Source organism: Chiloscyllium plagiosum, chromosome 20 (genome assembly GCF_004010195.1).
Source record: "Chiloscyllium plagiosum isolate BGI_BamShark_2017 chromosome 20, ASM401019v2, whole genome shotgun sequence".
In the NCBI taxonomy this organism is placed as follows: Eukaryota; Metazoa; Chordata; class Chondrichthyes; order Orectolobiformes; family Hemiscylliidae; genus Chiloscyllium; species Chiloscyllium plagiosum.
The window spans coordinates 58,417,417-58,435,458 of NC_057729.1; the positions used below are offsets into that span (position 1 = coordinate 58,417,417).

An 18,042-nucleotide genomic window follows, 5' to 3' on the forward strand; every position below is an offset into this window, starting at 1 on the left:
CAGGTCTGGCTGAGATGCTTAGTGAAACGTTCCCTTAGTTTGCATTTGGTCTTACCGATGTGGAGAAGAGCACATCCGGAGCACCGGATGCAATAGACTAGGTTGGAGGAGAAGCAGGTGAACCTTTGTCTCACCTGGAAGAACTGTTTACAGCTCTGGATGGGGGTGAGGGGATGGTGTGCCCAGGTTTTATATTTTGTACGATTACAGGGGAAGGTTATGGAGTGGGTGTGGTTGGGGGGAGGTGTAGTGCAAACCAAGGAGTGGCGAAGGGAACGGTCCTTGCAGATGGCAGAGAGGTGTAGATGTTCAGGGAAGTGAGGTCTGATTAGAATTGGCAGAAGTGTTTGAGGATGATGTATTGGATGCGGAGGCTGGTGGAATGGAAAGCGAGGACCGGGGGACCCTGTCTTATTGTATTTGGGTGGGGGTGGGTTTAGAGCAGTGGAGCGGGGAATGGGAGGTGGTGCGGTGGAGGGCTGTCTGGACGATGGGGCGGGGGGGGGTGAAGCACGTTGTTTGAAATAGGTGGACAACTGGGATGCTCGGAAATGGAATGTCTCTTCTCTGAGCAGATGCAGCGGAGGCGCAGGAATTTGGAAAACAGGATGGGGTTCTTGTAGGATACTATGTGGGAGGTGGTGTAGTCCAGATAGTTATGGGAGTCTGTATGTTTGTACTAAATATTCATCTGGAGACTGTCACCGGAGATGGAAATGGTGAGGTCAAGAAAGGGGAGGGAAGCGTCCAAGATGGACCAAGTGAATTTAAGAGCAGGGTAGAAGTTGTGGGCGAAGATGATGAACTGCTCCAGTTCAGCCTGGGTGCAGGACGCTGCACTGGTACAGTCATCGATGTAATGGTGGGAGAGGTAGGGCACAGTGCCTCTGTACGTACTGAAGAGGGACTATTCAACATAGCCAACAAAGAGGCAGGCATTGCGAGAAACAGGAACACAGAGAAGGTAGATTGGCAGGAAGGTTAGAAAAACAAACTGAAAGATACAGAACACATGCCAGGACTCCCAAAAGTAATTGAATCCCTATAATATAGAAACAGGCCATTCAGTCTACACCAACCCTCTGAAGAGCATCCCACCCCTGTAACCCTGCATTTCCCATGGCTAACCCACATAGCCTGGACTGTGGGATGATGCCCACACAGGGAGAATATGCAAACTCCACACAGTCCAATGACTGAGGGTGGAATGAAACCCGGCTCCCTAGGACCATGAGGTAGCAGTTTTAACCACTGAGCCACCATGCCACTGTACAGGACCACAAAGTAAACACTCCACCACACAGTCCCTGGATCAACAGTCCTCCAAACACTCGAAGCAACATCAGTTATGTTTTTAACAAGTACATTTGTAGATTTTAATCATAGGATCAAACATGATTCTAATACAGCACTAAGTAAGGAGCTTCTCTGCCCCTTCAAACTCCAGCAAGTGTCCAAACTGTCCACCCCCATTCTACTCTCAAATACCTCTGTCCCTCTATTCCCCCTTTTCAGACAGCATTGATAGATGTGTCCCCTGATGTATACTGCCAGAGACCCTCAGAGCTGATGAACAAACTGTGTTGACCCTGAGCTCTGTTCCATAAATACAGTCTCCAGGCCAGCATTGTGAGAACATGACCCAGCTTCAGCATTCACCCTCTAAGATCGATCTGAAGAGTGTGTGCGCATGTGCCTGTGTGAGTGCGTGCCTGTGTGAGTGCATGTCTGTGTGTGTGTGTGACTGTGTGTGTGTGTGTGAGTGTATGTCTGCGTGTGAGTGTGTGACTGTGTCTGTGTGTGCGCCTGTGTGTGTCTGTGTGTGTATGTCTGTGTGTGTGTGTGACTGTGTCTGTGTGTGTGTGCATGTGCCTGTGTGAGTGCATGTCTGTGTGTGTGTGTATGTGCCTGTGTGAGTGTATGTCTGTGTGTGAGTGTGTGACTCTGTGTGTGTGTGCCTGTGTGAGTTGTATGTCTGTGTGACTGTGTCTGTGTATGTGTGTGTGTGCGCATGTGCGTGTGAGAATGTGTCTGTGTGTGACTGTGAGTGTGCGATTGTGTGTGTGTGTGAGGCAGTGCATGTTTGCATGTGATAAAGTGTGTCTGTATGTGAGTGTGAGAGTGACTGTATGTGCGTGGGAGAGTGTGTGTTGCATACGTGAATGTTTGTATGTGAGAGTGTGTGTGGAGGGTAGGTATTTAACTTTGCCTCTCCTGGAGAATGGGAAAGAATCTGAAGAATAAGTTAAATTGGTATTACAATCATTTACATGACAGGCTGTTGTCTACAAAGGTGACACAACGTATTCATAGAGCTATCACCTTGTAACAGGAAATGGGCCTGATTCAGTGGAATTGGAGTGATTCCTGTTCCTGAGATCTGCTTAATTGTCTTAAATATGATGGGGTTTGGAAATGTCACAGGATATAACAGGAAGAACATTGTGGCCAATATAAAGCCTGAAGTTTGTATATCTTTGTAAACTCCCCTAGCAATGACCCCATCAGCTGATGTTATATCTCCTCCCATGGTCCAGGTACACACTCTCCTAACATGGACACCACTCCACTGTTAACATTTCAATTGCCAAAGGTAATAGTTTAGCAAAATGCCAAAGATACATTTACCCTCACACTATTCAACCCAAGTCTGTTTTCCCTGCCATTAATCCCGTTTCAGGGATTTGGGATTTCCAATGCCATGGCAATGATGTCATTAATAAATAGAGTCAAGCACCATCATCAACATCCCCATTCCAAAAGTAACCACTCAGAGACTGGGACCCTGTGCCATGTACTGTACGCCCTAAACAACCAAAATAGAAAGCAAGAGAGATTTCAAAACCAAAATCTATTGTTCATTTTCTACCGAGACTTGTAGGAATCCATGGTTCATACTAGGAATAAATACTTGGACAGAGTTAACACAAAAGGTGGATCGAAAGCGAAGAGCATGGAACTTTGTGAAGTGCAAACCAGGTCTTGTATTCCAACAGGCATTGTCTGCAACGGAACTTACTGAAACAGCCCATCACTTAAAACACAACATGCTGAGCTCTCCACTCCGAGGTAATGGGCATGCACACAGGCAAACTGCAGTGTTGGGGTCAGGCTTGGGAAGGAGGGAGCGGCAGTTTTGGGGATTTGAGGTGGACTAAAGACTGGAGATGGGGATGGGGCACTGGCTGAAGGAGAACAGAGAGACAGGCAGAAGGAAAGGCTGTCAGCAAAGGCAAACCAATGCAAGGACCATTCAAACAGCTCAGAGTTCATGCAAAGAAATCACCATTACCAGAAATAGAAGCAGTCCTATCCCTTTACTTAAAGAACTTTTCTTCAAGATAATCCAGAAATAAATTAAATTACTTGATTCTAAAACTGACGTCTGAAGTGAGCAGTCATCTCTTGTCTGCTGAATGACAAGAGATGTTTTTTATGGTGTTTTAATTGTTCAAATAGTAATGGAAGTATTCCTGTATAATTTATCTATTTCACCTCTGCATTCTCTCTGATGCCCATTAACACTTTCTCTTCCAATGAGAAAGCAATCGCACTGTCCTAACTCCTCCTTAGCCTTTCTAGTCATTCTCTAGTTGACACAACCCTTAACTTCCAATTTCATGGGATCATCATGGTCTCTAATGACAGCCTAACTCTACTGGACACCTAGATTTCAGTGAAGGTCAACACACCTTTGGTTGTATGACCACCAGGGACTGTATCCTCCCCACCATGGAATGAGGTAACTTTGACACATTGCAAGAAACTTCATGTGGAGTCTTAATCCTAATTCTATCGCACCTACTGCCCGTGCTGGCTGTATCGGCAGTATTACCAACGGTTTACCTATTTATTTGGCTGCTTCACACCTTCCTTGGTCATCAAGTCCCAGAGTGGATCTCCTGCCCCAGAGATACTATCCACTGTACCACAAGATGTCCTCACTAGAAACTACCTCCAAACTGGACATCCAATTACAGGAACTGACTACCACTTTATACAATATGGAAATAATATGAAACCATTCATTTGGCACAGAAATTTTCAGTAAAAGGAAATTCAGCATTTTGAAGCAACTTTTTTTTTTCTTAGAATTTGATCCCTTAGGAATCTGGGCCTCCTCAATCACTTTCCGCACTTGATTCATTGCAAACTGACCTCCTGATAACGTGAAGAGCCAAAGAGATCTTCAACACGGAGAGGTCAGCTTCCACTTCCTGAATCTGGGCACAGTCTACACTGGTAGGGTGAGGGAGTTGGGTAGCTTAGAATGTTCTTGCTGGTGAGTTAGTGACAGTGATGTGTTTGAAAGTACAGAAGGACGGACAAGGTTCAAACACAGCACTGCTACAGCAAGGGTCATCTGGTTGCCTTGTACAAACCATGGGGGAGAGGGTGGTAACGCCACTGTGCTAATAATTCAGGAACATCACAAAAATGTTCCAAGGTATGGGTTTGAATCCCACCATGGCAAATGGTGAAATTGAAATTCAATAAATCTGGAATTAAAGCTAATCTAAAGCTAACCATGAAACCACTGTCAATTGAGAAACAGAGTTATCGTTTTGAGTCCGACATGATTTTATTTCAGAACTGGAAGATGTTTGAAAATGGGCTTTTTATAGTTTTGACAGAGATGGAGGAGAGGGTAAAGGGAGCAGATGGTGTTGAGGTTGACTGTTCAAGACCAAGGGGTTGTGCAAGGCCACCATCATCACTCCATTCCAGCTCACTAGCATTCACAACCCCTTAGTCTTTAGCAACAAGCCTTGACATCCCCAGCTGTTCAATTTAGCCCCTCCTCCATCACAGCCAAAACTATACAATAAAACTTTCCAACATCTTTCAGTTCTGAAGACGAATTGTACCAGATTCGAAACATTAGCTCTGTTTCTCTCTCCGCAGATTCTGCCAGACTTCTGAGATTCTCCAGCATGCTCTGTGTTTGTTTCAGATTTCCAGCATCTTGTCTTAATATATACACTTCTTATATACAATTCTTGTAAAAACCCATCTGGTTCACTAATGTCCTTTAGGGAAGGAAACTGCCATCCTTACCTGGTCTGGCCCACATGTGACTCCAGACCCTCAGCGTTGTGGTTAACTCTTAACTGCCCTCTGGGTAATTAGGAGTGGGCAGTAAATGTTGGCCTAGCTTGTGATGTCCTCATTCCATGAATAAATGCAAAAAAAAATCAGATTCAAGATGGCGAAGGAAGCATTTTTTTTAAAAAAACAAAGCCTGACTCACTGGTCTGCGTGGAGAATTGACTGTTCTTCCTGAATTGGGAATACTGTGGCCAGGATGGTCTGTTGTTTGAAAATACAGCTTTTTTCCAACGTCGGATGCTTGTCTGTCAGAGATCAATTCATTTTTTTTGTCAGTCAAATGCTGTTACTTATAAATCTGAAATTTGGGGAACTAACCACACTCTGACCTCAGATCTAAACAGTAACATTAGAATGTAGAACTCCCCTAGTCTGCCGTTCATTGTTAACCAACAATTAGAACTTTGTGGCATTTTAAAACTGACCTCCACAGTTTTATGTCTCTCTACCTCTCTGATTTGCTACTCTCTCTCTTCTCTAACTGGCTAAGTGGTTATGAAATTGCTTTTAAAAATTCAAAATGCCACTAGTCTCCACGAGAATGCACCTGGAGGGGGTGACGTGATTCTGGAATCCTCTGGTTTTTGCTGATCTTTTACTTGTGATTGTTTCATCAGGCATTGACTATATCGGAATAAATCAGCCCCCACATTCAAATTACCTACACATCCTTCAACAGACCCAGCAAGCCACTCACCGTCCTGACTTGGAAATGTATCACCGTCCCTCTACTGTTTCAGAGTCAATACCCTGAATATCCCCCACCTTACCAGCACAGTGGAGTGCAGTGTATCGTCAATGGGGGGGTGTTATAAGTTAATTATATTTAGGGATTGTTCCTTTAAATCCAGATAACATCAGGAAGTAAACAGGATGTTTGTGAATTCTAGCCAGCCACAGGAATAGTATACCTTATTACTATGGAAGCAGAGAGGCACTGAGTGAGATTCAGTGGGAATGTTCACATCTGCAAACAAAGGCAAGAGCTTACTGGGCTAAGTGTGGCTAGACTTAGTGATTCCGAATAATCTAACACAGGCAGAAGTCTCAGAGAGAGAGAGAGATGAAAGGCTGCAGAGAGTGATCGGCAGTGAGGAGATTATGTACCTGCTGTAGATGACCAGGTAGAATGAGGGAGAGGAGAAGGTCTCTGGTTACATACAATTCCAACTGGAGGAATCCAGAAGATTCATCCCTGTAGAATTTCCACCAGAATCAACCTTATAACTGATAGTCACTTCAGAAATCTACTCAAAACTGAGAAAGCAACCTTTTGATAATCATTCAACACAATGACTCAATGATACAGTTGGAAATATGGATGTTGGATTGATTTCTTTAAAACTGTAAATCTTCAGCGAGTGAAGGACAATTTTCGGGTGCTGCAGTTCAGTATATTCATTATGTACTAAGTTGTGTTTAGCCTGTGTTTATCTAAGCTGGTTTGTTACAGTAAATGTCTTTAAACACACAACCCTGTGTGATCTGTCAAAGTTGATCACTTTTGGTCTCATGCTTGAGGCTATTGGTCCTCACGGGGATTGGAACAAGCTGCTCAAAAAGGTGTCGCACTCTCACATTCACAAGGAGAATTAGGGATGCGCAGTAAATGCTGGTTTTGATAACAACATCCCCAACCTGTGAGCAACTAAAGAAAGGGGATAGACAACGTGTCACGGCAGAAGGAAAGAACAACATGATGCAATTAATTGCTAACTTCTTTCAAAGTGGCTTCACAGGACAAAAAGCCTCACTCTGTGCCGTGGGTTTGTGTGAACTAACAACAATATTAACTAAGGTTACAGTTTAGATTACTGTTGAGCCGTCCAACAGCAATGTTACCTCACCCGCTATTTTAACTCAGTGATGTGAGGAATTTCATAGGAAGAGAATTAAGAGTTCTCCCAGAAACCACAGCCTTTGGCATCAAAACCCAGGGATTCCTCCTCAGAACAACGGCAGCATTTGGCAGTGAACTTGCTGCAATCCAGTCTCAGGACAGCGATATTGGCCAATGTTTATTGCCCTCTGTCTTCACCCCCCACACCCACCCCCTGAGCGCCTTTTCACAGAATCCCTACAGTGTGGAAACAGGCTATTGGGCTCAACAGACTGACCCTCTGAAGAGTAACCCATCCCAATGCTATTACCCTACATATATCCCTGATTAATGCATCTAGCCTGCACACCCCTGAACACTACCAGCAAATTCCCATGGCCCATTCACCTAACCTGCATATCTTTGGATTGCGGGAGGAAACCGGAGCACCTGCAGGAAACCTACGCAGACACGGGGAGAATGTGCAAACTCCACACAGACAGTCGCCTGAAGCTGGAAACGAATGCGGATCCCTGGTGCTGTGAGGCGGCAGCGCTAACCACTGAGCCACTGTGCTGGCTGGTGGAGTGAGGCACCTTTCTTACTCCCAGCAGTGATGGGGTGAGGCTGCCCTCAGGGAATGGCCAGGTACAGAGTTGCAGCATTCTGACCCAGTGATAGTGAAGGTGCAGACAACGTTTTTCAGACCTGAGTCAGTTACTGTGTTCACAGAGGTGGAGAAATGGAATCCTACTTCAGTTGAGACATCTGGAAAGACAGAGAACAGGAATTGCTGTCAGGGCGGAGGACTGGATAATATTTTTATTTGGAAACTGGAGAGGTGGTGGAATAGAGAGCTCTGATTTTAGTGACAGGCGCAAAGTGACTAAATTGCTGGTTATAAAGAGCCAGGTTTACCATCTACCAAAGTGTCAGCAATAACAGTCAGTGACTAATCTCAACACTCAGGTAGGAATCAGTTAGTTCAATGGATAAAGTAAATATTGGCCATGGGACACAGGGAAACGAGATTCACTACACTACTTTAGTGATGGATAAACACCACCATGGCCTGAACTGCTTGTTTCGGTTTTACAATTCTATCCCTTACTGGAATGGCCTTCAGCCGATCATTCACCGCACCTCTGATGGGGGCCGTGTAATATTGAGACACCACCCCTGACAAAATAAAACATACTTCCACAGTCTGCCACTGGGGGCAGCAATCTATTTTACTCTCGATAATCACCACCGGTGTGTGATCACAAACCCCTAATGAGCTGGAAGCAGTATTAATGACAGACGCAAGGAAGAAGAATGCAGTTCCTAGCAAAATTCTGGAACAGGAGTTAAACTGAGCTAGTGATGTCAAGAGAAGTCACCTTCTCTTTAAGCCGATGTAAATCGTGAACTACCTACAAGATGCACTGCAGAAATTCACCGAAGATCCTCAGACAGCATCTTCCATACCCACAACTACTTCCATCTCAAATGACAAGGGCAGCAGATACATGGGAACACCACTCCCTGCAACTTCCCCTTCGAACCAGTCACCATCGTGACTTGGAAATATATTACCGGTCCTTCACTGTCACTGGGTCAATATCCTGGAATTCCCTCCCTAAGGACATTGTGGGTCAACCTACAACCAGTGGACTGCAGCAGTTCAAGGCGGCAGCTCACCCCACCTTCTCAAGGAGCAACTGGGACGGGCAATAACACCCACATCCTGCAAGTGAATTTTTCTTTTAAATGCATTTTATAACAATTAGAGTCATAAAGTAATAGAGATATACAGCATGGAAACAGACCCTTCAGTCGAACTCCTCCATGCTGACCAGATATCCTAAATTAATCTAGTCCCATTTGCCAGCACTTGGCCCATACCCCTCTAAACCCTTCCTACTCCTATATCTATCCAGATGCCTTTTAAATGTTGTAATTGTACCAGCCTCCACCACTTCCTCTGGCAGCTCAATCCATGCACGCACCACCCTCTGCGTGAAAATTTGCCCCTTAGGTCTCTTTTATATCTTTCCCCTCTTGCCCTCAACCTATGCCCTCTCCCTGGGGAAAAGACCTTATCCCAAGCTCCAAATGATTTTATAAACCTCTATAAGGTCACCCCTCAGCCTCCAATGCTCCAGGGAAAAGAGCCCCAGCCTATTCAGCCTCTCCCTTTGGCTCAAATTGTCCAACCCTGGCAACATCCTTGTAAATCTTTTCTGAACCTTTTCATATTTCACAACACCCTTCCGGTAGGAAGGAGACCAGAATTGCACGCAATATTCCAAAAGTGGCCTCACCAATGTCATGTATATCTGCAACATGACCTCCCAACTCCTGTACTCAATACTCTGACCAATAAAGGAAAGCATACCAAATGCCTTCTTCACTATCCTATCTACCTGTGACTCCACTTTAAAGGGGCTATGAACCTGCACTCCAAGGTCTCTTTGTTCAGCAACTCTCCCCAGGACCTTACCATTAAGTGTATAAGTCCTGCCCTGATTTGCCATTCCAAAATGCATCGCCTCACATTTATCTAAATTAAACACCATCTGCCACACCTCAACCAATTGGCCCATCTGATCACAATCCAGTTATACTCTGAGGTAACCCTCTTCACTGTCCACTACACCTCCAATTTGGGTGTCATCTGCAAACTTACTAACTGTACCTCTTATGCTCACATCCAAATCATTTATGTAAATGATGAAAAGTAAAGGACCCAGCACCGATCCTTGTGGCACTCCACTGGTCACAGGTCTCCAGTCTGAAAAACAACCCTCCACCACCACCCTCTGTCTTCTACCTTTGAGCCAGTTCTGTATCCAAATGGCTAGTTCTCCTTGTATTCCATGTGATTTACATTTTGGAAAAAAAATCAAAAACTATTTATTTCAGAAAATACTCATCAAGTCAGATGTGTCTGGGGGCAGAGGAAGAGTTAAAATGTCAGTTTCCACAACAGTGTAACTTTTTCGATTGGTGAGGCCTGATTTTCTGCGTTGTGCCAACATTTCTTGGTTTTAGCTCCGAGCTTTTTAACACCTGCAGGATTTTGCTTCTGTTTCTATTTATTTGTGTTTCGACAACAGATACATTTCATTAAATGCTCTGATGATTCTCAAATAATTGAAAAGTTAGTGCTAACAGTCGTTAGACTGGAGAGACAAGATAAATAAAGGAAAGGAGGGAGACAGATTTATCTTTCTCATCACTGGCAACAGGCACAAAATGAGAGGTCTGAGAGAGAGTAAAGAAAGACAGATAAACACACAAGGGGAAGAAGGGAACGAGGAAGGGTGCGAGGGAGGAGGCGAGCAAGGAGGCAGCGAGCAAGCGAGGGGACCAGCCGGGCCGTGCCAGGGATCATCTATTAAAGGGAAAGTTTCACACGGATACCTAGGATCTCCCGAGCAGCACATTCCACACATGGAATCACGACGTGATTTGTGTTTACTGAAAACAAGGGGAAAAATGGGAATTAATACCAATAATTCCCTGTGATTCCGCCACAGAATCAGTAGCTTAGCATTCTCCAAACAAAGCAACTTAGCTGGAATGAGCAAAACTTCCATTTGAACGTCTCCTTAAAGGATCTATGTTGTCTCATAAGTTAGATTTTATTCAGGAATCCATGATAAAAGGGAGGTCTCAGGGTTGCTGTGGTGACAGTCCCAGCCTCTGAGCCAGAGACTTCTAGGACTAAGTCCCACTCCAGGACCTGTCGACCTGGAGTTTGCAATATCTTTCAACGGGTGATCAACTTGCTTATTCTTCCAATGTTACCCAGAGGGTAATCAGGCTTACTTGTGGATGTCAGGCTATAACACAAACAGATGTTGTCGCAAATAAACAAACAAACTCAAACTGCAATTAGTGACTGAGGCATTCCCTCATTATCACCACGTGAGACAGGAAGAGGAGTAGGCCATTCGGCCCTGTTCTGCCATCAAACAAGATGACAGCTGATCTGTTTGCGTTTTGAATTCCACGTTTTGCACCAACCCCTCCTGTGATTCCCCCACCCTAATGAGAACCTAGCTCCCCATCTCTTAAACCTTTCAGTGACCATTGTTTTGTGATCTTGAAGATGTTGTTGCAAGGCCCATTTAGCTCCTTCCATTTCAGGGTCAGCAGATTATCTTTGCTCCCAGTGATTTGGGTGTACAACCTAATCCTGAGCAGAAAAGCCACAGGAGTGAAATGCCCAGTCGATGGACGATAGTATCCTATAAGGCCCTGCTCTGAAACATCAGCTATGGGTTTGGGTTTGGGTTTGTGGGTGCACTGCTGCTGTTGTGACTGTATTGACAGGATTGTGCCACCTAGGATCTGAGCACCTCCTAGTAGTCACACGTCATGTATCATTGATGTTTGCTTGTTAGCTGAGAAGCAGTTTCCGGTCCTGCCCTCATTCACTACCTGCTGATCTGAACTCCCAACATGAACCACCGAACCTTAGTGCTTGTTTCCACCCCCAACCCCGTGTAAGGAGTACTCAGGATTAATATACACCCCACACCACTGCCCCAGGACAATCAGCTGTAGCAGTGTAGACTGGGAGCGACTTGCCCATCCATGTTCTGTCTTCACTGCACCATCAGCGAGAGGAAGTTCGGTTACTGGGAGGCTGCTAGAGCCAAGGTAGGGGGTTAGAGGTTTCACAAAGCAGGTCACTTCACAGAGATCGTGGATGTCTGGCTACAGCGGGTCTGCAAAATGCTGCCTGTGCCACAGGCTGCACAGTCAATCCTCAAACCCACCTTGTGGATGATATTCTGGAGTTATCAACTGTATGTAGAGCAGAGGGGAGTTCATATTTGGAATTGTTGGACATTTCATTTCATTGCCAGCTTTAGGCATTCCCACTTTTTCAAAGTCTAGTTGGATCATTGCAGAGTAAAGCTTCCACTGTTTGAAGCGAACAATGTAGCTTAGATGGAATCTAATTGGCTCCCTGTTTTCATGTGGCATTATCCTCTTCCCTGCACATGTAGCTGCCCATTTTTATACACCAAGCCCAAGTCTGCCAGGAACGACAGAATCACAGAATGGGTTAGAGCACACCATCCTGCCAGGAACAATTAAGCTATTCCCACTATCTACATTGCAAATCTTTTCTGATCAGATGATTAACCAGTTCTCTTTTGAAAGCCTCAGGATCAGTGTATTCCAGATCTGAACCAATTACCAACCTTACTGCTCTGTGCACCAGATTAGACCTTACTATATTCCTCTTACTCTGGCTATTCATCTGCTCAATCCACCAATTCCTACAGCCACAAGCTCGCCGCACTGGAAGACATCGGCGATGATACATTGTTTTCCAGGTTCCTGCCCAGTTTTCAAAGGTAAGATAGCAGCACCTCATCTCACTTGATACCTTATGGTGTGCCCATAAATGACTAGAGTTGACCATTCATCCTCTGTGCTCAAGAGTGCACTGCAACCACCCAGTACTATCCTTGACCTTGGCACAAGGCCAAATACTATCCTGGATTCACATCCCTAGCTGGAGAAATATCTGCTCTTCCCCACCCCTCCTGAATCCCCCAAGGTTAACCCTTTCTGAACCTTCCTCCTCCACCAGCTGGTGCCCTGGCTTGGTTCTGGCGGCGTTTCACGAGGCCTCCATGACCCTTAGCTGCACTCCGCCTGCAAAAGGAACTGCCTGCCCGAGATTCCTGACACATTACATGGCAGACAGTCCAATCCTCTCTGCCTGCGCATCCTTCAGCTGCTGAATAGGCCACTGGAGCCTGAATTCAGCCTGGAGCTGCCTGAGAGAGATGTGCAGCTAACAACCAGGGCTAGACCTCAGTGCACATACCCAGGTGTAATGGTGGCTTTGTGCATTTCTGTTCTCCATCAAAAACAAAGCCCACACAATTTTTACTTCTCCAAGAGAAAGGAAGGTCAGGCGTATTTTTAACCAGTGTTCGATTGAAGAGAACAGCTTGACTCTTGGCTGACAGGGTGAGAGCTTATCCTGATATTAACCACATGAAGGAGAAATTGGACAAAGCTGCTAACTGTAGCAGTGATTATGAATTAGACATGTTGAGCAGGGATGCAATAGTGATCGATAAATACACAGGAGAGAAATTGTACTGAGACACAGAGCTGATGAATCCTGTGTGATCTCTGACACACAAAGCATATGTGACACCAGCTGGGCATGAAGCAGATATCAGGGCCACCAGGCTGAAATGCAACTGGGAATTGGTTGTACGTCTTTTGCGGCTGAAGTTAATCCAACACGACACTTTGATATATTGTTGTGTTTAAACAGGAATTTGTCTGGGCGCCCACAGCTGCACAGTTAGAAAAGACTCCAAAACCATTTTGTCATTTCAGCGCAGGTTCCTTTCAAAGCAGTGAGGAGAATGGATCTTTTCCTCTCAATGAGAACAAGATTGCTTTGCTGAGCATTCCTGCTTTGAACATAACTATGATAGAGAGGAATTGGAGGCTCACTTATCCAGTAAGACACCGCAACGTGGACAGACCATCCTTTCATCTCTTGGGCATGGGTTGGAAATTTATCAGAGACAGTGAGAAAAAGGAGCGGTTTGTATTTATATGGCACCTTTCACATAGCCTTGGGACATTCCAATATTCAGTCACTTTTGCAATGCAAAAAATGAGAAGTTATTACTGCCAGATGTGTTCGGCCAATGGTCATCACCAACCTTACTTTCTCTAAAGGGTACTTTAGGTCCAGTGATATGTGAACCTTGGCACTGCCATGACAATGGACCCAGACAAGAAAGTAAACATTCAGTGTCAGATTTTACGATTAGGGGGAAGGCTAGTCCCCACCTGAAGTTTTGAGGTGATACATAGATCCAATTGGTTCATTCAGATGCAAATAAAATCTCTAATTGTGAGAATTGACAAGAGGGAAGACAACATTTTAATGGGAGCCTCTTAAACTGCACCAATTTATGACCAGACATGTTCTGCTCACTCTGTGGAAACTGTATTTGTCATTGCTTCAATTTAGTTTTGTTGTCATGAAGCAAGAGGACAACGTGGATTCCAATTCTGACAGAACCCTTAGCAAGGAGGGCCAGGAGCAGACACCCACAGACCTGAGATCAGCAGGATCCATTGGTGAAAGTGAGGAGAGCAGCAATAATGATTGTCACTGCTCAGGGATAGCTACTGGGATTAAGGAGATGTTGATAAGACTGTGGGAGCCTCAAATCACACCAAATCCTTCCACAATAACTTCAGCTAATATTTTAACACCAACAGATTACTAACTCAATAGTTTTTACTTCTGTTGTTTCTTTAACTTAATTAATTTTCTGATTTTGAGAATGCCTGAAGCAAACCAGGAAGGAATATCTGTTCCAGAACCTTTACTGAAGAAAAGCCTTAGCGAGGTGGTCATTTGAGGCGGGAGTGACCTCACTGAGAAAGTCTGGAAATTGTTGCTGCTGAATCTTCGAAATCCCACTGGGTCGTACACTCGTGGTGAGGATAAAACATCCCACTTACTGTCAAAGCTCAGTCCTCTGCTTAAGCAAAACAGGAAAGACATTATCCAACGAAATGAGTAAACTGTACACTGTCATATCAATCCACCGTGAAGTATCCAGAGTGGTCCTCTGCTCCAGAACTGTACATAAATCCTGTCCACTCACATCAGAAATCTCAACAGATCCATCATTCGATTTCAGACAGGATGGAGAGCTGACAGGTCAGTTGGAGGTCAGACACCACCCAAGAGGGAAATCCAAATAGTAGTTGGCAATCTATCTAAAGCACTGATGCTGTGTCACTGACAGATTGCCAAACTCACCCCGACCCACTACACACTCAGTCCCTGCAGATTCCCTCATCCTGAAAGCGCCTGCTGAGTGAAATCTGTCATCAAGGGCAGACAGCACCCTGCAGAGAGCAAAGTATCTATTATCTCAAAGACCTGGGCTGGTCTTGCTCAGCTGGTATCGCCAAGTTCAAACTCCCTTAAACACTCAAACTCTGTCATTTCATGACCCTGGAGTAAACAATAGGACCCTGTGGGGAGTGGGGAAACACCCTGAAAATAACAGCCCATGCTTTGTATTTGGGGAGCTTTGGAATCCACAGAATTAATTAAACACAGCAATGAAACAATGAGGCTGACGTCCCATTGCAAACAATAAATGATTCACTACGTCTTATCTACTGGGGGTGGGGAGCAAGCTTCTGGCTTTTCTCGTTTAATCAGGGCTTTAAAATCGAGCAAACCTGGGTGTGGTCTCCAGAGTCTCCTTCCTGTGGAAATAAAAACAGAACAAACACAACAAATTAACTGGGAGATACACTGGGAGTTCATCAACCTGCCTGGAACATAAGGCTAGCTGAGGTCACCCAAGGAGACGTGCTGACAAGGTCAGAGGTGACTGAGATCTCCCATCAAACTTGTACAAGTGGTTAGATAGAAGGTCCATATAAACCACAGCTACAAACTCCCCCAATATGAGCGAGAGACAGAGTAATCGCACCACGCTTTGAAACCGAAGGTTAAGCTATTTTGACACTGTCCCCATCGAACACTCCTGCAACATGGACAGCATCGGGTTACATCCAAAGTAAAGCTCCCTCTACTCTTTTAAACACAGAGTAAAGCCAACTCTACACTATTCCCAACTAACACTCCCAGGTCAGGGACAGCACAGGGCTAGATACAGAATAAAGCTCCCTCTACACTTCCAGGACAGGGACAGCATGGATGAGCTAAAGAGTAAAGCCCTCTCTACATCGTCCTCATAAACTCCGAGGATAGAGACAGCACTGGGGTTAGATACAGAGTAAAGCTTCACCTCACTGTCCTTTAGCATCGCTTTTTCTGAAACATCAGTAAAACACAGGACAGATAATGAGCTTTTGAAAGCAGAATGAATGTTACATCTTGAGGCCTTCCCCTTCACATTCTCTTTAACCAAAGCTCCTCGCCCAGCTTTATCAACGTTCTGATCACAAACCAAACCTCCGAACGGATCCAGGGTGAGTATGTGGGATACTTCCCCTGAACCACTCCAAGAGCTGCTTCTGGTCACAGGCTGCCTCCCCATTTTAAGAGAATACCTCAATAAAGTCAACTTATTTTTAAGTTTAGAAAATAAAATTGCTGGAGAAAGTTAAGAAAACTCTGGAATTTAGTACAACTGACATTAATAATTGCATTCATTCACCTTGAGGAAAGGAGACATCGGGCTAACGCTAAAATGTCGTCCAAGCAGAGGTGAGGAACTTTACCACCATCACCTGAGGGTCAGCTAGTAGTTACCTCCAATAAAACACAATTGAATGTGATAACCCACTTGGGAAAGCACCTGATTTTCAAAATCTCTCTACTCCCAGGGTTACCACAAGAGTTAATAGCTTAATCAAAGTCCACAAATTTATCTGGAATCAGGTTATTAGAAAACACTGACCAGGTTCCTGAGCTTAACAAGAACTAACAAATAAATAGATTCTAATCAGCAGTAAACAGCTAAGAGTTATCACCATTTCGATCTATTAGTTCACACTTGACAATACTTTAAAGTTCCTACACACACATATGGACAGGCATAGACAAAGAGAAAAAAAACATTGGTTTTATTGATGGAGGGAAAAGCAGTTGGGAAGCAGAGTTTAATAGCACCCGTCCACCGAATTCACTGAGATGATCCTTTTGGCTTGCTCAGACTGTCTGCTCTTCAAATGCTACTCTCCAGGTTCCCTCACTTCCTTGCAGGAAGCACAGGATGGCTAATACACTAACTACAACTCGTTTAGTTATAACAAGTGATTGAAGAAAATTACTGCGTTTTTTCAGGCCTCTTTATTGCAGGAAGAGAGAGACTGCCGCTCTTCCAGCAGTCCAAAGGTTTCTCCCTGTATCGTTCACACCCACAAGCTGTTCAACTGCCCTGGGACTCTGTGTAAACAATTGAATGGTTCTTACATTAAAATGTTGTTTGATAAGCTAAGCTATTCTTAATTTTCAGACCTTTCAAATGAAAACAGAAAGGCAAAAAATAAATGTGAAAGAGAAACACGATCAAACAAAGAACTTGGTTCCAGAAGACAGAGATCTGAAACAAACAAGAACAGAAATTGCTGGAGAAACTCAGCAGGTCTGACACCATCTGCGGAGAGAGAAACAGAGTTGACATTTCAAGTCCAGTGACCTGAAAGAGTAGAGAAAACTTGAAACTCTGTTACAAAAGTAACTCTGTTATTCTCTGCACAGATATTGCCAGATCTGATGAGTTTCTCCAACACTTTCTGTTTTAGTTTATTTCAGATCTCCAGCATCAGCAGTTCCGTGTTTTATTATCTCTCTCTCTCACATTATTTTGCCTTTTGTCACTGCCCCACTGTTAGGAATGTAGGAACTGGAGGAGATTGTTCAGGCTCTCCAGATTACTCGATTGTTCCATTAGATCCATTAGATTACTCATGCATGAGGAATAAGAGAGTGATCAGGGAGAAGGTAGGGCCGGTCAGGGAGAAGGGAGGGAACCTGTGCGTGGAGTCTGAGCAGATAGGGGAAGCCCTTAATGAGTTCTTTTTTTCGGTTTTCACTAAGGAAAGGGACCTTGTTGTGAATGAGAACTTTGAGGAGCTGGGACACAGACTTGAACAGATCAAGATTGATGAAGATGATGTGCTGGAAATTTTGGCAAAAATTAAGATTGATAAGTCCCGAGGGCCAAACCAGATTTACCCCAGGTTGCTCCGGGAAGCGAGAAAAGAGGTTGCTAAGCCGTTGGCGAAGATCTTTGCCTCCTCACTCTCCACGGGAGTCGTACCAGAGGATTGGAAGGAGGCGAATGTTGTTCCTCTTTTCAAGAAGGGGAATAGGGAAATCCCTGGCAATTACAGACCAGTCAGTCTTACGTCTGTGGTCAGCAAGGTTTTGGAAAGAATTCTGAGGGATAGGATTTATGACTATTTGGCAAAGCATTGAGTTAAAAAAGGCAGTCAGGACAGCTTTGTGAGGGGAAGGTCATGCCTCACTAACCTTATTGAGTTCTTTAAGGAGGTGACAGGACAGGTCAACAAAGGTCGAGCAGTGGATGTGGTGTATATGGACTTCAGCAAGGCACTTGATAAGGTTC

General features: G+C 44.6%; 1 protein-coding gene across 9 annotated transcripts in view; it reads right to left on the reverse strand.

The window, feature by feature from the left end:
* The window catches only part of LOC122560320 (potassium voltage-gated channel subfamily KQT member 2-like), a 176,825-nt gene that overhangs the window by 24,794 nt on the left and 133,989 nt on the right, over positions 1-18,042 (reverse strand). For 4 of the 9 annotated variants that reach the window (XM_043710924.1, XM_043710927.1, XM_043710921.1 and 1 more), the window contains one exon: positions 15,179-15,205. In XM_043710924.1, coding sequence (XP_043566859.1) covers positions 15,179-15,205 — 27 coding nt within the window. Of the gene's footprint in view, positions 1-10,336; positions 10,394-15,178; positions 15,206-18,042 lie in introns of those variants that run through there. The other 5 variants (XM_043710922.1, XM_043710923.1, XM_043710920.1 and 2 more) reach the window with 2 other exon arrangements.